We start from the raw sequence: 20233 nt of genomic DNA, 5'->3' as shown, positions 1-20233 counted from the left end.
AAAAGCTGTTTGTGCTTACTGTTTAACTTGTTTTGCTCTCTGCTAATGTTCTTTGATTACAGTGATTGGAACGTATTTCAAGGTAGGAACGAACAAATAGACAAATGTCAGACTACACAGCCACACACACACACACACACACACACACACACACACACACACACACACACACACACACACACACACACACACACACACACACACACACACACACACACACACACACACACACACACACACACACACACACACAGGACCGTCCCAGAACTCCAACATCTAAAGGACAAACAACCTAGTAACAAGGGCTTTCTGAACAACTAAAAAACTAAAGACAAACAACACAATATGTTCAGAGAATATTGAATGGACAGAAGATGACACACGTGTAAAAACAACAAGCCGAGGTGGCAGTGGGCATGTGCTGCTTCCCATTACAATGCAGTTTCCCTGGACTCCACCACTCTGGGCTGGAAAGACAGGATCTCGGTGAATGTGTGACCTGCAAACAAACAGTAGCTCAGTGTAAAGTCTGAAATTCACAGAGGCTTGAGCGGTGCGATGACTGTATTTCCAAAAAGCCATAGGGACGGCCTTCAAAGATGATAACCAACCCGGACCCAGCAATGTTCCCACCCAACCAATAAGGACAACTCACTACAACCTGAGGCATCAGCCACGCGATGTTGCTTCACCTACCGTCGGCCACACAGGGACTGACCTGAACCGTAGAACACACCCTGGTTTAGTTCCACCCCCCCCTCCTTACGTTTCCACTGCTCCAGAGGCAGGTCAGAGTTGTCAACAGAATGGTCATATAGCTGGGCCTCAGTCTCCTCTTCTGGTTCTCTGAACTCAGAGAAGTATGGCAGGGCGAGTGCCTCCGTCGCGGTGACCCTTTTCTCTGGGTCCAGCAGCAGCATACGCTCTAAAACTGCCACCCCTGGGGACAGAGAGATATTAAAAGGGATAGTTAGTCCAAAAGTTATATTTCTCTCAAAGTTCACTTACCAAGAGATATTCCAGAAGGCACAGTCATTTTTCAAACAACCCATTATTCAGCTCTGTCTCAGGCTGTAATTAGCGCTATTAGCATCGTCCAAATTCATGAATGGAAACGGTTCGTACCGCTATCGCAAAGCTGCATTGCAAGCGGAAAACGACTCTAAAACACTTCAGTAATATGTCGTGGTGGCATCGGTTTTTTAAACTGTACACTTTTACGAAACACCCGCCGGAATTGGCTGAATTCAAACTGGCACCAGAGAACTGTCATTTAGCCATCATACACAGCTTCTGTTCTACGGCAGTGAAGTCATCGAGGGGAGTGTGATCTTTAATCATCAACAAGCTATGTGAAGAAAGGTTGCTTTGCCTAGCTTTTGCTTGATAGAAAAGAAAATGTCTCTCTTGTTGCAAATTACTGACTGAGACAGAGCTGAATAATGGATTGTTTTAAAAAGTTGCTATGTGCCTGAAGGACTGTCACCGAAATAAGATTTATTTTTGACAAACTATCCCTTTAAAGGCATTGTTTACATATTCCTCATCTTGAAACAGCTTACTTGCAATGTGGCTGCACTCCAAACATTGGTTTGTTATCTGAAAATAATGTAACTATCCCTTTAAATAGGCTGGCGGGGGGGGGGGGGGGGGGGGGGTTAAAGAGAAACAGAAGCCAGCTGCAGGATACTTCAGAAACAGTTATTCACAATATGGCAGCTGAATTATCTTTATAATTCAGAAGATGGTTTGTTACCCTCTGGGTTGACACTGGAAAACATTGCCTGGAGGTCTTTCTTTTGCACTTTGGGAAGGCTTCTTACATAGTTTTTAGCCTGTGAAAGACAAAGTCAGCATAATTATTCAAGGCCCACATTATATCATCTAAACATATGGCATGTTTGGTATGTAAGTACTTAAGAATATATAGATTACATCCTGAGACTGCAGTTTTGCGATGAAATCCTGAGTGGGGGTCCCTGTGATCTTCATTATTTCTGTCAGCTGATCCAAGTCTGCATTCCACAAGTCAAGGTGAATCTTGTCCATTCAGTAGATGCCGCATATCAAGTCTTGTACAGACTTGATTAATTGTTTTTCACAAAATTCCAAGGGACAAAGAAATCTGTCATCGAGACCCTGATTCACCGTATCACACACACACACACACACACAAGTGAAAACGAACATTAAAATGTATATCAATTATATACAGCCTCTCTCTTAAGAAGTGTAGAGGCTATATTTCTGGCAAATTGAATTCTAATTTAACTACATTTCACCATGTTTGTGAGCAGCCAGAAAAAGGGAAACAATTTTGTTAGATCAGGAAGTGGGTAAAAACAAAAAACACTATGTTCACCCCATGAAATTAACCACCCATCCGCCTATTCTTGCTCCCTCCAATTTCATCACATCCACTTGAATCTACATGTAAGGGTACCACACACATTAGCCCTGGTCAATCAAACCGTGTAGAGGCAGTACCATTGAGATGTGTTTTGTTCAACAGTGGACAAGGAGGTCAGAAGAGGATACGATCGTTGCCTTTGAACAGTGGTTTCCCGGACAGCATCTCTGCCATGATGCAGCCCACAGACCAGATGTCCACTAAGACATGAAAAGGACAGAACACAATTAACTGATAGAAAAGGACAACATCAGTCAACATTAAGTAACAGAACCATGTCTGAGTACATTATTACTGGGTAACAATACAGACTGGAACGTCACCCGGTGCTTGACTCGGTTCTTCAGATTTTAGGCGAACAGCGTTCCCGTGCCTTTTTTTTAAGCAAAAGAGCCAGCCTTACTGCAACTCGCCTTTTTAGCACATACGCTTCGATGAACACAGTCCGATGTTCGATTTGGCGGTTCCTGCTCTAATTTTAGTCCAAGTCGAGCACTGACGTCACCTACTGGAACTTTCTCAGTAGAATTGCTTATACATGCAGTGTGCAATTCTATTAACTCTCATCTGTGTAGACCACTCAGGTCAGCTTATTTTTATAAGGATGGAAAGTAATCTAAGTTCAGTCGTCTATATTTCAGTGTTAGTAATAACCATCAGTGGCTTAATAGCATCTGATCCAGAAGCAGTTAAAAGTGCTGTTGCATACTGACCAGTCTGGGTGTAGTGCATCCAGCTGAGGATGACCTCCGGGGCCCGGTACCAGCGGGTCACAACATACCCCGTCATCTCACTGTCCGTCTGCCGCGCCAGCCCGAAGTCTAGGATCTGACACAGACAACAGCCACTCTCACTGGACATGTCACACGTTGCTCATTCAACACATGCCCTATGGATTTAACTAAGGTAGATAAACCACCATTTTTAAGTATTATCAAATTAAAGAACCACCGGAGTACGTGTAAAGCGCATACTGTATACACATACTGAGAATTTCACTTTGTGTTATGGTGCTGGTAGTGATGAAATACACTCACCTAAAGGATTATTAGGAACACCATACTGTGTTTGAGCCCCTTTCGCCTTCAGAACTGCCTTAATTCTACGTGGCATTGATTCAACAAGGTGCTGAAAGCATTCTTTAGAAATGTTGGCCCATATTGATAGGATAGCATCTTGCAGTTGATGGAGATTAATGGGATGCACATCCAGGGCACGAAGCTCCCGTTCCACCACATCCCAAAGATGCTCTATTGGGTTGAGATCTGGTGACTGTGGGGGCCATTTCAGTACAGTGAACTCATTGTCATGTTCAAGAATCCAATTTGAAATGATTCGAGCTTTGTGACATGGTGCATTATCCTGCTGGAAGTAGCCATCAGAGGATGGGTACATGGTGGTCATAAAGGGATGGACATGGTCAGAAACAATGCTCAGGTAGGCCGTGGCATTTAAACGATGCCCAATTGGCACTAAGGGGCCTAAAATGTGCCAAGAAAACATCCCCCACACCATTACACCACCACCACCAGCCTGCACAGTGGTAACAAGGCATGATGTATCCATGTTCTCATTCTGTTTACACCAAATTCTGACTCTACCATCTGAATATCTCAACAGAAATCCAGACTCATCAGACCAGGCAACATTCTTCCAGTCTTCAACTGTGCAATTTTGGTGAGCTCATGCAAATTGTAGCCTCTTTTTCCTATTTGTAGTGGAGATGAGTGGTACCCGGTGGGGTCTCCTGCTGTTGTAGCCCATCTGCCTCAAGGTTGTTGTGGCTTCACAAATGCTTTGCTGCATACCTCGGTTGTAACGAGTGGTTATTTCAGTCAAAGTTGCTCTTCTATCAGCTTGAATCAGTCGGCCCATTCTCCTCTGACCTCTAGCATTAATAAGGCATTTTCGCCCACAGGACAGCCGCAAACTGGATGTTTTTCCCTTTTCACACCATTCTTTGTACACCCTAGAAATGGTTGTGCGTGAAAATCCCAGTAACTGAGCAGATTGTGAAATACTCAGACCGGCCCGTCTGGCACAAACAACCATGCCATGCTAAAAATTGCTTAAATCACCTTTCTTTCCCATTCTGACATTCAGTTTGGATTCAGGAGATTGTCTTGACCAGGACCACATCCCTAAATGCCTTGAAGCAACTGCCATGTGATTGGTTGATTAGATAATTGCATCAATGAGAAATTGAACAGGTGTTCCTAATAATCCTTTAGGTGAGTGTACAATGTACAATAATTCAACATTCAATTATGTACAATACTCTAAGTGGTGAGCAGTAATTTACTGCTGATGGACACATTTACATAGTCGCCTAGGACAGAGTTTTGGGAGTAGTACAATGTAGCTACTTAATTAGCAGTTCATAGTCAGGAGTGGTTTTGAAATGGCCAGCATTGTCCTGTTGCTCTCTATGGAGCATGCGGCCATGGTTGATTACTGAGGGCCAAAGCAAGCGGAATGAAACCGTTCAGGTGGAGGTTAATTTACCTCCCGAAGATTAATCAAAGTAATAATCAATTACATATCAAACAATTCATGACTGTCCTATACATTTGAACTGAACCTACACATCAGCCGTGTAAAACTACAAAATAGTGAGTCACATTTTCTGCAAAAATTGAAAAAATAAGAGTTGACAGAGATGTTGAAGAAACTATTAAACAAAAGACTGAGTTATCAACAGTAAAGCTGAACACAACAGAGAAGGAACAATTTAGGTTATCAGAAAACTGGGTGTGACCCTGTACCTTGAGCTCACATTCCTGGTTAATTGCCAGATTTCCTGGTTTTAGGTCCTGTAGGTACAAACATTACAAATGGATTGAATCAGTATTCATTCTATTATTTAACTCAAGGTATGTGTGTGTAATCTTCCACTCATATTTAAAATAGTTTGACATTAAAACAACTTTTGTGATAATTCAAGGATTATATTTAATCAGTCCACTTCAAGTGGGTCGTTTTAAAGGGCTTGTATGACACACGAGCGCATGTACAACTAGGCAACCAGACACAAAAAGGAGATTCACTCACCCTATGAATGATTCCAGCAGAATGGATATACTGTAATAAAAATATTAAAACAGCTAATTAGATAAATATCACAGTTTTTTTGAATAATAAAAAACAAAATAAAATGAAAGACTGCTTAAAGTTCTATTTCAGTGCTTGAAAAATAGATAAATGCATTAGGTGTAATTTAATGCATCTGTTATATTTTCTATATATAGGTCCAGACACTTTAAGCACTCTAAACTTTGGGTTGAGCACTTTGGGTTGAGCACAGATCAGATGCTGACGCGAAGCTCGTTTATCCTTCTACCCAGAATTGCCAGTGGGGGCATAGATGGGGGTGGGGTTCATGTCTTGTGAAAGTAGAACCAGACTTGGCACTGAGACTGGTGTGAAGCACACTACTGTATAAAGCAGCGCAATTGAATTTTCAGGAAAAGAGCTGATAGGCGGGAAGAGAGATTTACATTTTTAGCAGCTCTGATTGTAACTTGTATGACGGGTGATATTGACTGAAGGCAATTCATGGGTAGGACCATAGAAAAAATACGATTTTCCCACTGAAACGGGGGCTCATTTAGGAGATGAACATAAACACCCCCCCCCCCCCCATTTATTTCTAATGATATGTCATTAGAAATAAACTATATTGCATATCCAGTGGATTACTGCCTTCTGCCATTGTATGAGAGACACCTTGAGACCCTTGAGCATCTGATAGACCAGGAACTGCACTTTGTCCTCTGAGAGCTTCTGTAATTTCATCAACTTTCCCAGATCTGTTCCCATGAAGGGCATCACCAGATAACTGAGAAATTGACAGAGACAAACACACAGGGAGACAGAAAATCCAATGTTGACATTTCTTCTAAACGACTTGGAACATCATCAAGTGGGTTGGAATGTGGATATTGTCTCTTTGACTTCCTGTTGGGTTAACTTGATATTTGTATTGACCAACTGTTGCCATACATGAAAACAAAGTGTACTCACAAATCATGGAATCTGTCCAGAGACAAGTCTGCAGTGAATACATCCACAAGGCCAATAACCTAGACCCAGTGAGAGAATGAGAGAAAAGAAACAACTTGTGTTAGTTTGGTACAAAGGTTTCAGCAATAACAGATATCAGAGATTAGATGACATCTACATTGTTACTTCTTAGCCAGCATATTGTTTTGTTACGTACACATCTGGTGTGTGACAACATAACCGTTCTACCATACGGTTCTACCATACCAAACCGTTCTACCAGTGTCTACCATACCAAACCGTTCTACCATAGTGTCTACCATACCAAACCGTTCTACCATACGGTTCTACCATACCAAACCGTTCTACCATAGTGCCTACCATACCAAACCGTTCTACCATAGTGCCTACCATACCAAACCGTTCTACCATAGTGCCTACCATACCAAACCGTTCTATCATAGTGTCTACCATACCAAACCGTTCTACCATACGGTTACACCATACCAAACCGTTCTACCATACGGTTCTACCATACCAAACCGTTCTACCATAGTGCCTACCATACGGTTCTACCAAACCAAACCGTTCTACCAGTGTCTACCATACCATACTGTTCTACCAGACCAAACCGTTCTACCAAACCAAACTGTTCTACCATAGTGTCTACCATACCATACCGTTCTACCAGACCAAACCGTTCTACCAGTGTCTACCATACCAAACCGTTCTACCATACGGTTCTACCAGACCAAACCGTTCTACCATAGTGTCTACCATACCAAACCGTTCTACCATAGTGTTCTACCATATTGTCCTACCATACCATACCGTTCTACCAGTGTCTACCATACCGTTCTACCATACCATACCGTCAACCATACCACCATACTGTTTATAAACCCCCATCCTACTATTTCAACATTGATGCAATTTTTTGGTATATTTTTGCCATATCTTTAATATTCAAAACTACTACCAATATTGCTGCTAGTTCACAGTACTCTTTTTAAACTGTTACTATGTACAGTGCAATGTATATTATTGCTTTATCTTCTTGCTATAATTATGCTGTGTGTACATTTTTCTTGAATTCTCACTACATAGTTATAGTGTGCTATGCCACCATTCATAAGCTTATTGCACTCATATGGATCTATAATATTCAATAACTCCTACCAATTGCTGCTAGTTTACATTGCTATGTATGTTACTGCCATGCTTGCCATGTCTTAATATTCAAATACTACCCAGATTGCTGCTATATCAATAATACTACCCAGATTGCTAGTTTACAGTACTCTTTTTTAAACTGCTGCTAGAGTACTGTGATAAAATTAAACAACTCAATTAACACTGTTCCAATGAAATTATGTCTATTATTTACAATGCTTTATTTTATTATTTTCTCTATTTTTGCTTATGTACTCTTCAACTCTCACTATATGCAGTGGGGAGAACAAGTATTTAATACACTGCCGATTTTGCAGGTTTTCCTACTCCTAATTTTGATCTTAGGTACACTTCAACTGTGAGAGACGGAATCTAAAGCAAAACTCCAGAAAATCACATTGTATGATTTTTAAATAATTAATTCGCATTTTATTGCATGACATAAGTATTTGATCACCTACCAACCAGTAAGAATTCTGGCTCTCACAGACCTGTTAGTTTTTCTTTAAGAAGCCCTCCTGTTCTCCACTCATTACCTGTATTAACTGCACCTGTTTGAACTTGTTACCTGTATAAAAGACACCTGTCTACACACTCAAACAGACATTCCCCCTCTCCACAATGGCCAAGACCAGAGAGCTGTGTAAGGACATCAGGGATAAAACTGTAGACCTGCACAAGGCTGGGATGAGCTACAGGACAATAGGCAAGCAGCTTGGTGAGAAGGCAAAATTATTAGAAAATGGAAGAAGTTCAAGATGACGGTCAATCTCCCTCGGTCTGGGGCTCCATGCCAGATCTCACCTCGTGGGGCATCAATGATCATGAGGAAGGTGAAGGATCAGCCCAGAACTACACGGCAAGACCTGGTCAATGACCTGAAGAGAGCTGGGACCACAGTCTCAAAGAAAACCATTAGTAACACACTACACCATCATGGATTAAAATCCTGCAGCGCACGCAAGGACCATCCCAACCGTGAAGCATGGAGGTGGAAACATCATTCTTTGGGGATGCTTTTCTGCAAAAGGGACAGGATGACTGTACAGTATTGAGGGGAGGATGGATGGGGCCATGTATCACGAGATCTTGGCCAACAACCTTCCCTCAGTAAGAGCATTGAAGATGGGTCGTGGCTGGGTCTTCCAGCATGACAACGACCCGAAACACACAGCCAGGGCAACTAAGGAGTGGCTCTATAAGAAGCATCTCAAGGTCCTGGAGTGGCCTAGCCAGTCTCCAGACCTGAACTCAATAGAAAATCTTTGGAGGGAGCTGCGACAGCCCCGAAACCTGAAGGATCTGGAGAAGGTCTGTATGGAGGAGTGGGCTAAAATCCCTGCTGCAGTGTGTGCAAACCTGGTCAAGAACTACAGGAAACGTATGATCTCTGTAATTGCAAACAAAGGTTTCTGTAACAAATATTAAGTTCTGCTTTTCTGATGTATCAAATACTTATGTCATGCAATAAAATGCCAATTAATTACTTAATCATTCAATGTGATTTTCTGGATTTTTGTTTTAGATTCCGTCACTCACATTTGAAGTGTACCTATGATAAAAATTACAGACTTCTACATGCTTTGTAAGTGGGAAAACCAGCAAAATCGGCAGTGTATCAAATACTTGTTCTCCCCACTGTAGATCACATCCTACTAAATGAATAGGGATTATAGATTCTATTTACAGATACCAATAAAAAAAAATATCTACATGACCCCAGTACCGGTGAGAAAGGGAATGTATTTGCACTCCTGACCAACCATAACCTGAACCCTTACCCATATTCTAAACCTAACCAAAATCATAGCAAACTGATGGGCATTGGGATAAAGAATTGTAACCATATATTTTTTTATTGCTCTAATAAGGCTGCTAGACAGTTTATAATAGCAATAAGGCACACGAAACGCTTGTGGTTTATTGCAAACAAACCACAGCTAAGGGCTGTACATCCAACCACCCTAAGAGTTGATTCGGGCCTACAAACAGCCCAACCGTGATATTCTGGCCCCATAGTACACCTCTTAGTTATGTATATTTAATATGCATATATAAGTAAAGGCTTGCTGCTCTTACATTTTCATGTTTCATGTGTTTGAGCAGCCTCAGCTCCCGGTAGGCCCTCTTAGCGAAGAGCTCAGACTGGAAGGGCCTGTGAAGCTTCTTGATAGCCACCTTGGACCCTGTCCTGAAATCCACTGCGGAGCTGAATACAAAAAAAAAAAAAACAATGGAGAGAGGAAGTGGTACAGTCCTCGTCCTCAAATAGGGAAATCGAATTAATTCTACTCTTTTCATTTGCCACTGCAAATAACTTGTTACAATTTTCAAAGCAGGAAAACAAAGATATTACTTTCATTTAGCGTGTATAATAGGTTTTTCCAACCAATCCAAGTGAGACACTTTGAATCCTGATTACGTTAAAAATTGTCATTATCCAGCCGATAACTCTGGACACGCCCAACGCTCTGATCATTCATAAAAAATATTTATAACGACTAAAAGCTACAAACCAGAGTTAATATTGCAATCACACAATGAATGCACAATCGATTCAAATTAACGCGTTACACGGCGTTCAAATATACGTCAACGTTTTCTCGACACGCTTTGGGGTTTTAGAGAATTAGTACTGCAGATTGTCGTAATATATTCACAATATTAAATTAGTTATGAAAACTGAAACTTACAGACTATAAACCAAAAGCATGTGAAATGTTATGAAGCGTTGAGGTGGGAGAAAATATTCAGAAGCCCTCAAATAAGGAAGTGCGACCCTTTATGTATGAAACTCAAGCTGCTCCGACGCTCGTACTTCGATAAAACAAAAGCATATACTTTACCAAAGTTAAATTACTTAGGCTTAAATTAACAGAGATTTGTTATTTTAACATCAAAATAGCCCAATATATCCTATGTCAATTAAAACAAGTACAGTTGTATCATCACTTCCTACGACACACTCGCCACGAGACTTACCATACCGTACCGTACGCCCCCGTCCCCACCTGTTTCAGCTCGCGATACCGCTCCGGTACCTCCCAGGTGGTTTTGTTGATGTCCTGCCGATAGTAGCCAGGTCTGGTCCGGCTCGACATCTTATTTAAATCTGATTTAACAAATCCACTGTCTCCCAGTTGGCGATTTCCCAGTTTCATTTACACACACCCATTGTCCTACCTATTCACAGAACGCGCATATTGCACAGCGCAGCAGCAGGGCGCAGCCCGGGGTTAAACAACCACAGCGCACGAACAGCAGCCCCTCCCGAGGTTAGTGTGAGTACAGGAGACTATCACGCCTTCAAAAAGGGCCATTTACATACCTATATAGGGGTTCTGCTATATGCACCCTCGAAGTCTGTCGGTATTGGTTGTTGACTAGCCTTCGTTGAGAATTTTCACCGGTTTGCAAAGTACAACATATAGTGAAGTCCCATTAACTAATTCATATAAATTATCAGGACATCGGAATGGTTGTAATTTCAATAGTATAGAAGTTAAATCGAGATCTACTACCAGTAATTAAACTTCACACGCCTGCTTGTTGATGCTGCTCCTCATGGCTTTCCGCATTCGGTGCATATATGTGGTGTTCTCACCGTTTCCAAGGCCTGCTGAGACCTGCACATTTACGAGGCCCCGGGGATACCGACATTCCTTCCATTGCTATGTGGTCGGGAAGAACCAAAGCTGCATGCTGCAGGACAGTTCGTGCCAGAGCAACCAGACCTACATACATCACACACCAACCACTACCGAAGGAGACACTTCAACAGCATTTCTTAACCATGTAATTCTGACGATTATATTTTATAGGTAGGTGTGGCAACATCAGCACTTTCAGGTATCTGAAATATTCACAGTTAAAAGTCCTACCCTGTAAACCCATTACTGGATTAGAAATCCAAATGACTGATTTCTGATTCTAGGCTATTAAAAGAGAGCAGCGGGTCCCCTTCTCCAAAATACACAATCTAACCTCCCTTTGATTGGCATTATTGGCGACGTCTCTGATACAGACTGAAGTTACTTTTACACTGGGTGGGATCACTTATTTGTAAACATTGTGTTTAGGGAGGAGCTTGGCCATTTCAAGTCGGGTGATTATGCGCACCTTAACAGACGTTAGTAAATCCAGGCATGCCAAGATAAAGTCGGATGAGCAGTCAATGTAAACTTTACATGTGTGTGGGTGTGCCTATGCATTTGTGCATAAAGACAGTAGCAAATTGGGAAACCAAAAGACCAAAGTCAATGCCAAGTAGAAATGTTTCTGCTTTTCTTTTGAGACCAAAGCTCCAACTAATAAACAGACATACTCATCTGTCACCTGACAGCTCCTTCTACTCCTGGCAGTATGACTAATGTTGGAGGTGGTAACCATGGGTGTAGCTGGTCACAGTAGGATCTCTTTACAATTTGGATAATTTTACACATCAAATAATTTTTCACAGACAACTGAGTAGCATACAGTTCCATTTAGTTTTCACTTCACAAAAAGTATCAGGGTAAAACCTTACAAAAATATAATTTAAACGCAATGGCTTTTTCAATATCAGTTGTTGGGGCTAGAAAATATCAGTTTCAAAGAAATTAAAGTTACAAGTGAAAAAAAGCAAACCCCTTAGCGTTGTGGCATCTCATTTGCATATCAAGTCCTAAAATATATCTCAACCAATACATTTTTATGATCATTTCCTAACCTTAAACCAATATTCAGTTTAATATTGGAGTTTTGAAGCTTCCTGGAAAATACAGTTGTTTTCACCTACTTAATGCAATACTGTTGAGTAATATTTCTACAATTAACCATTACGTGGTCAGTGTTACAGTTTCTATGACAATGTACAATGGTGAAATAAATGTTACTTTATACTTGTGCGTAAAGTCATTTGCAGCTTAGTCACATTATTATATGCAATTTGCATGATTCAATCATTCCCTTTCACACACACACAGAATCTTGGTAGAGGGGATTCTCTTAGTCTCTCAGACCCAGACAGTTCCCTGTAGGATTGAATGTCTAAGCCGTCATTCATAACCAGACAGCCAATAAACTATACAGATGTACACAGAGAGCTATACTAAACAAAAATATACAAGCAACATCTAAATTGTTGGTCCAGTGTTTCAAGAACTGAAATAAAAGATCCCAGACAATTTCCAAACACAAAAAAAGGTTATTTCTCAGTGAAATCCAGGGTCTAATGCACAGTACCAGTAAAAACACTTTTGGGCCGGTACTGTATCCATTTGAATTGTCTCATTCTTTATATGAACAGTAATCTTTCAAATTATTCCATGTTGCTTTTACATTTTTGTTCAGTGTATATAAAAGACAACAAAGCTGCTAAAGACACGACATGTCCTAAACTTGTGATTTCAGATTTCTGGGGATGTTGCATTTTCCCAAACCTTGTATATCTATGGGCTGACTGGTTAACATAAGAGCATCGAACCTCAATGTACCTTCCTAGACATGCCCGCCCCCCCCCTCCAGGTCAAGAGAGAAAAGAGATGACCAAGTGAGACTCTCTTGTACCTTTGGGTGGGTTGACTGTCAGGGAAGGTACTATGAAGATCAGGTGACACAGATTTCATTTGCCCAAACCGGGGGCTTGCTGTCATAGGGAACACTCATCCGGGATGATGCTGCCGGTTCAGACTCCTGCTGCCCTCCATCATCCCTCTCCCCGTGCTCCTCCATCCGACCCGGTCGCAGCCCTCTTGGCTTCTCCAGACCCAGCTGGGTGAAAGTGAAAGGCTTCTGCAGGACTTTTAAGACCTGCTGGACCTATGACACAGAGCAGAGAAGGATCAAACCATGAGTGAACAGAGATGAGGTACTTATGGTAAGACTGCTCCTGTAATAGTGACAATATTGACTGGAACAATGCAGACAGGTTGGATGCATAACACTTAACAACGCTTCTTCCTTTAAAGACAACACGGAGAAAGAATCTGAGCCTCAGCCTGACCTCTGTGAAGTCTCCATTCTCAGCCGCCTCTATTGCATTCTGGGCAATGTAGTTCCTGAGGACGTAGCGTGGGTTGGTGTTGTCCATCACCTTCACCCTCTCTTCCTGCAGTGCCTGGATGTCACTCTGTCCCTCAAACTCCACAGCCAGACGCTTCCTGAACCAGTCACAACCACCACTAGAAATCGGATCCATTCTAACATTTTTCTCATGCTACATTTCTACAGCATTTCAATGCTAGTGGAGGCCAGCGCAAGGCCTTATTATTGCATGATAATATTGTAAATATATTGTGAACAATGTAGTTTTTTTAAACAAAAATTTTTGTTTAATGCTTGGATGGCTGAAATTAGTGCGTTTTTAGAATTTTGGACTTCTTGAAAAAATTTCGTGGATACTTGAGTTTGCAAATGTGGAACCGCGGATAGCTGGGGGAGTACTGTATTATAAGACTAAGAATGCAAATAAGACGGTGTTCCTTATTTCTGACCTATATGCAGTGACCCAGGCAGTCCAGTCCTCTCTATGCTTGGCCTTGACCTCCTCTTCGTCAGCCTCAAGCAGCTCCTTCAGCCTGGCCAGCTTCTCCAGCTGTATGGCCACGGTCCTCTGGCTGCTGAGCATCTGGAGCAGGGACGGGTTGCTCTGGCCTAACTGCAGCAGCATGGCCAACTCACTGAAGGGAGAGGGGATGGAGCAGTGTGTCGACAAGGAGAACAATAATGTAATATTAATGAAAAGACAAAAAAGGAAGGCTGAAGTAGAAGAAAAAAAAAAACGTCCTTTAGTACTAGAGCTTTTGGTGCTTCAATGCTTTTAAATTTGCCTGCTGAACTTTCTGGCTACGAATTGTTCAGAGTATGTTGACAACTATAAATACCATTGTACTGTACTTGGCTTCACTGCATTTGACTTAACCATTCAGAAACATTCTCACCCCCTTTCAGTCTGAAATTAAACGCAGAATTGTTTTCTTGTTTAGTCCAACTTAGGCAAATGCTCCCTGTACCTCTGCTCTCACCAACATCTGCTTGGCCAATAGTAACCAGCACTCCGGTCGATATCTCACTAGTTACTGAAGTGCCCACAACCACTGGAAAAAATGACCATTGGTTCTCAAGAGATTTGACCCCAGTCAGCTTTCAAATAAGCACTTTTCAAATGAATCTACTGTCTCACCGTGGGTCCATGCTGGGCTTGTTGGCAGCCTTAAGTTCCTCCAGAGAGGCGCACTGCTCCAGAAGAAGGTCTGTGGCCATTTTGAGGATTCCTCCCTCTGCCTCCCCACTGCCTTCAGTGGGGCAAGGGATCTGGCTCAGACAGCGGAATGTGTTGGTGAAGTCTGATCCTACAGCGTCCAAAAAGAGGTTGATCAGACTTCGTTACGGTCTAAGTGTAACCTGTGGTGTTCTGTTTGCAACGTGACGTGTGAGTGGTGACCGTGCGTCTCTTCGGACACAGTGGAGGCAGCTGGTCTAGCGATTAGAACATCGGACCAGTAACCAAAAACATCTGCGAACTGCGTAGCAGTTAATGCTAATCGCTCCCGGGATATTAATCGGGGTGGCATCCAATTCAAATGGGTTGGGTTAAATCTTGTTTGGAACTTGTGTGACAAATATCCCCTTTCAATACTCATCAGGCCATAGCTACATGTATAATGATGTCTGTCTCACACTACCAGTGTTGTGCATGGTCTGCAGCAGCTCGGTGATCAGCATCTCGTCCTCTGGCTCTTCCTTCCTCAGCAAACCCAGCTTCCTCCTCATGTTACCCAGATAGAAGGCATTGTAGACGGGCATGTACTCATCCAGGACAGCCTCTGCCCGGCTTGGAGGCAGCTCTGGGTCCAGGGCCTCAGCTAGGCGAGCCAGGTTCCAGCGACACACAGCAGGTTGGGCCTGATAAGAGTAGCGGCCTGAGTTGTCGGAGGCGTTGCAGATGAAGTCAGGTTCAAACCTGCAGACAAACGAGAGGGCGTACACACAGCATAAAGCCAGGACCTTGTTGTGGACTTCAGACGGACACTGTGGAAAGTACTGCAAATCGCTGTACCTGTCCATGAAGCCGTAGGGGCCGTAGTCCAGAGTAAGGCCCAGGATGCTCATGTTGTCCGTGTTGAGGACTCCATGGCAGAAACCCACACACTGCCACAGGGCGACCATCCGAGCAGTTCGCCGCATCACCTAGCAGATCAGCCCGCAGAGAAGAGGTCACGCACACAAACAACCATGACAGCCGACACACGTCTTGTGGTCCTCATGTTTTGCCATCTTTCTGTTGCAAAAGACTGAATTTACTCCACATTTTCAGGGTTAAAGAACATTTGTTTATATATGAATACATGGTTGGGTACATTCATTTAGACAGCAACACTCAAGCAAACTGAAGTAAGGAGAGACAGGACAACTCTGCTCCTTGAAAGCTGTTCAGGTGTGTCTTGCATTTCAATATGTATAACGGTCTCGCCAAAAAACCATCTATTCCAGGGTTAGGTTTTCAGGTGTCCTGAACTTTGTTCCTTTTAGATACATTTTGACCCTGACAAACTCCCATTACATGATGCTGCCATCACAATACTTAGATTTTCACTCTTTGTGTTGGATTTGAGCCAAACCTGTAGTTTTTATTCAGTCCAATAAGTAAATTCACTTGTTGCGTTGTTTTGTAATATTCCTTAACAGCCATGTTGAAACAAAATTCATGTTTTGGAGTGGATATGGCATTTGTCTTTGGGAATATTGCAAAACCAATAATGCCAGACACACCAAAACGGTATTTCAATGGTTGTAGACGCTTCTTCAATGGTCCTTTCTCAGTCCTGCCTTAACTCTGTAAAATAAATAGGAGAGACATTGCCAATTTCCAAAGGGACCCAAAGATTTATTTTTTTGCTTTATTTCAACACTATTGTCATATAAGGGTAACCTAACAGAATAACCACCAAACTTGCTTTTTATATGTAATTTGGAAAAGATAACAGTTCCAAAACATTATTACAAAAGGAGTAGAGTTAAAATCTATTATAACGTACTATTAGTGTTAAAGGAAGAACTGTTTGCAATATCCTCAACTGAGCTAACACCATATAGTCACCTGCTCTACCTAATATACAAACAGTGACCAACATATAGCGCCCTCTAGTTTACAAACAAGGAAACAGAAACCCTTGTAGACAAAATACACAGGAATAAATGGTTCCTACATTAACCCCTGGCAATTGACTACCGATTCCCCAAATAATTTTGCCCAAGAGCTGAATAAAATATGCTCAAAGAAGTCTGAGTAATCCAGGGACCTACAACTGTTGTCACAATGTTGAAGTGCATGAGAGGGACAGTGGGAAGGAAAGTTCACTTGCAAGGTCAACAATGCCAGTTTTCATCACAACTTAAATTAAGTTAGCCATGATCTGTCCCAAGTAATGAAATGAGACTCAAATATCCATACACCAAAAAAAATTATAAATCTAGGTTTCAGGCAGGTGCTGCACATTCTGTACGTACGAAAGTAAACAGGGGAAATATGCTCAGCGATGCATAACACAGTCACATTACATACGTTTTGAACTTTTCTTTGATATTACCATTTAGCAATATATTAATGAATATTACTACTCTGTAATGAATACAGTGGTGGCTTAGTGAAGGCAGTGTAATGCTCCCACTGTATAAAGACTTCCTGTCGCCGTAGAGATTAACAGGATAAGGATGTTTAGCAGTTCTTGGTTGCACAACAAAAAGGTCAAGGGTAAAGAGAGCTCAAATGTAGGCCTGCAGTCTCCTTTGGAAAAAAAAAATTTAATACTGCATTACTCTATAGTAAAAAAAAAGAAAAATAATTTCAGTTTCACTGAATCAAGCAGTGTGCACTTTGCATGCCATACCTCTCTGAAAAATGCCACATTGCGCTCCACTCTGTCGGTGTGATTCTGCTGGATCTCCGGATAGAAGGTCTCTATGACATAATCCATCATCTGACCTCTGATCTCATCGTGGCGGTAGCTCGGGCCTTGGCGCCCTGTGCTCTCGTCAGGCGCCTTGAAGATCTCAAATGATCCAAACCTGCATATTTTACCGCTGCCCTTGTTAGTGCATTGTTATAAGGGAATCTATTATACACACAACTTGCTTTTCCTAACATACACAAACCAAGAACGTGTATGTTACCGACCTGATGAAGGAGGGCGCGATGCGGAGGACCACAGAGCATCTCTCCTTGCTGGGGTTTCCATTATAGTACACGTCTCGTATCACCTTGCTGTCTGAGGTCACCAGGGACCCTGCCCTTGTGGTGGGCACCCCCAAAGCGAACACTGCCTCGCTGCACAGAAACTCCCTGATGCTGGAGCGCAGAACCTTCCGGCCGTCAGCTTGTCTGGGATTGAGAAAAAGAAGGACGTTCAAGTAAGCGACACGGGCATAATTGCATAGACCGCTTCCAGAATGTGCAACGCACAAGGCAAATAAACCGCAAGACACAATGCCAGCCCAAAACGGAGTGAACAGCTGATCGGTCTAATCATCAATGCAACTGCTATATTGTATACCTGGAGTAGGGTGTCAGTCCAGACCCTTTGATCTGAATCTCCCACCGCCCACTGGGGTTCTCGCGCAGTAGCTCAGGGCACTGATCAGCTGGTGCTTTTACTTCCCCCAAATAGCAGGCAGCCCCGTCCCCCAGTTGGCCGGCAAACGAACCAAACTGATGACCACAGTAGCAGTGCGCGGCTGGCTCGGACCCTGGCATTACCTTGCAGCCGCCTAGATACTCTGGTCCCAGCGGATCATTCAGAACCTCCTCGGCATTCAGCCCAATCAATGCCAACGCTTCACTCGAGACGGCGACGAACCTGGGGTTGACTATTGGTTGTGGGTTCACACGTGAGAAACACGCACCTTCTACCCTTCGTGGACCTACTCGTTCTGATGTATCCAATGGAAGTTTTTTGAGTGCGACATTGTCGAACTCTAAGCGCTCGAGCGGTGAACGACTGACAGCCAGACCCATGCCGTCCATTCCGATAGCAAAGAATCTAACCACGAAACCACGAACGCTTAGTAATGTAGGTCGTGCAAAACAAACCTTTAAACAAGCCATCCAACGAAAGCCATTTGTAGGCAGCAGAGCCCTTTTCGTTAATACAAAATTAACTACGCCTTGTGACGAGCGTTATGTCAACAACACTTCAAAGTTACATCCGTGTCAAGAAAAACAACACTTCAGAATAAAAGTCCACCACAAACAATGGCCCTCATTCATGAAACGTGTGTACAATCAAATTTGATCTTGAAATTACCGTTTCACCGACAGAGCTGGTATTCATCAATATTATCTTTGTCCTATCCTTACGATCAAACTCTCGTCTGGTCGGAGAGCGTGTAAACAAACTTTCATATTCGCGATAACACCATTATTATGAAAAACAATCCTAAGAGCCTCAGTAACAATAACCACAACTATAATGATAATAAAAAAGATGACGAGGAATAAAACACATTGAAACGTACCACAACATAAAATATTATCACTACCGTAGGCCATTATTGTATTACTTATTTCACTTTATTCTACATTTCTGTTCATGCGTTTGTAAGGTTTGAAATGCCTTCGTGTATTTAATGCGCTGCACAAATAAACTAGCTTCACCTTACTTTTCCTATAAGTCACTCAGGGCGTATCGACATACGAGATCATAGATGGTCGTTATAATTTCGGTGCACGGCATCTTGATTAGCTAACACGTCTTTAATTGACTAGTGAGAGGATAAATAAACCATGGTTCTGGGTCGAGCGGTTAGCGTAATGATGGCAGAGCTTGCTCATTTAATCCTCTATGGCTTTTTATGTTGGGGGGTGAAAAATATTTCACCCCATTTTTTGGGAGCTTGGGGGTCCCTAATAATATATCCGTCATAAGATTCCCCACCCCCCAAGGTTTTCTATAGTACATATGATAAGTGGAATAAGGAAAACAAGCAAAATATGCATCAGAAAATTTTATTTGGATAAACAACCACAAATTGGTCAAACCAATCACAATTAGAATCTTTAGTCAAAAAAATACTAATTAACTACTACTAAACACCATGTATACATTTCATATAAACACGCAAACCCACATCCATGACTGTGTAAGAGTGTGTGCGTGCGATTGGAGGGGTTATCCTGTGTGCGCAGGTATACACCAATGAGCCAAAACACTATGACCACCTGCCTAATATGGTTGGTCCTCCACACCGCTAAAACAGCACCGACCTGCCGAGGCATGGACTCTTCAAGACCTCAAAAAGTGTCCTGTGGTATCTGGCACCAAGACGCCAGCAGCATATCCTTCAGGTTCTGCAAGTTCTAAGTTGGAGCCACTGTGGATTGGACTTGTTGGTCCAGCACATCCCGCAGATGCTCAGTCAGATTAAGATCTGGGGAAATTGCAGGCCAGGGAAACACCTTGAACTCTTCATGTTCCTCAAATCATTCCTGAACAATGTGTGCAGTGTGGCAGGCACCCCTTTTCTTCTGAAAGAGGCCACTGCCATCAGGTAATACCATTGTCATGAAAGAGTGTACCTAGCCTACAGCAATGTTTAGGTAGGTGGCACGTGCCAAATTGACATCCACGTGAATGCCCAGACCAAGGGTTTCCTAGCAGAACATTCCCCAAA

At 42.4% G+C, this 20233-nt stretch overlaps 2 protein-coding genes across 3 annotated transcripts; both read right to left on the bottom strand.

Annotated features, from left to right (window-relative positions):
- Positions 1-184: 184 nt before the first annotated feature.
- Positions 185-11201, bottom strand: mapk12a (mitogen-activated protein kinase 12a). 2 transcript variants are annotated; one of them, XM_029115086.2, is made up of 12 exons: positions 10568-11201; positions 9665-9794; positions 6434-6492; positions 6137-6248; positions 5462-5491; positions 5176-5223; positions 3124-3238; positions 2539-2610; positions 1936-2015; positions 1757-1835; positions 767-940; positions 185-499 (listed from the first exon to the last, which is right to left on the bottom strand). In XM_029115086.2, exons 1-12 carry the CDS (start codon positions 10744-10746, stop codon positions 432-434), a joined length of 1146 nt encoding a protein of 381 aa, XP_028970919.1. In that variant the 5' UTR covers positions 10747-11201; the 3' UTR covers positions 185-431. The 2 variants fall into 2 exon arrangements, with proteins under 2 accessions (XP_028970919.1, XP_028970920.1); XM_029115087.2 differs by lacking the exon at positions 10568-11201 and adding an exon at positions 10279-10557.
- Positions 11202-12053: 852 nt separating this feature from the next.
- Positions 12054-18761, bottom strand: selenoo1 (selenoprotein O1). The gene is made up of 9 exons (XM_010883365.3): positions 18118-18761; positions 17742-17945; positions 17455-17632; positions 15624-15754; positions 15250-15527; positions 14748-14916; positions 14059-14244; positions 13569-13725; positions 12054-13384 (listed from the first exon to the last, which is right to left on the bottom strand). The coding sequence occupies exons 1-9, from the start codon at positions 18666-18668 to the stop codon at positions 13172-13174; spliced, it is 2067 nt and encodes a 688-aa protein (XP_010881667.2). The 5' UTR covers positions 18669-18761; the 3' UTR covers positions 12054-13171.
- Between the last annotated feature and the right edge of the window lie 1472 nt (positions 18762-20233).

The sequence above is a fragment of the Esox lucius genome, chromosome 19, assembly GCF_011004845.1.
Source record: "Esox lucius isolate fEsoLuc1 chromosome 19, fEsoLuc1.pri, whole genome shotgun sequence".
Taxonomy (NCBI): Eukaryota; Metazoa; Chordata; class Actinopteri; order Esociformes; family Esocidae; genus Esox; species Esox lucius.
The sequence above is the reverse complement of the archived record's forward strand: the minus strand, read 5'-3'. Positions and strand labels throughout refer to the sequence as shown.

Bases quoted from the DNA above. Each gene is read 5' to 3' on its own strand.
- mapk12a (XM_029115086.2), bottom strand. From the start codon at position 10,746: ATGAAACTGGGAAATCGCCAACTGGGAGACAGTGGATTTGTTAAATCA. The intron at 6,249-6,433 runs GTGAGTACACTT...TCAATTTCTCAG, and splicing joins CTGGACAGATTCCATGATTT to TTATCTGGTGATGCCCTTCA. The intron at 5,224-5,461 runs GTGAGTGAATCT...TTGTACCTACAG, and splicing joins CTGCTGGAATCATTCATAGG to GACCTAAAACCAGGAAATCT.
- selenoo1 (XM_010883365.3), bottom strand. From the start codon at position 18,668: ATGGCTTGTTTAAAGGTTTGTTTTGCACGACCTACATTACTAAGCGTT. The intron at 17,633-17,741 runs GTCGGTAACATA...TAAAATATGCAG, and splicing joins ATCGCGCCCTCCTTCATCAG to GTTTGGATCATTTGAGATCT. The intron at 13,385-13,568 runs GTCAGGCTGAGG...TCTGTGTCATAG, and splicing joins AGAATGGAGACTTCACAGAG to GTCCAGCAGGTCTTAAAAGT.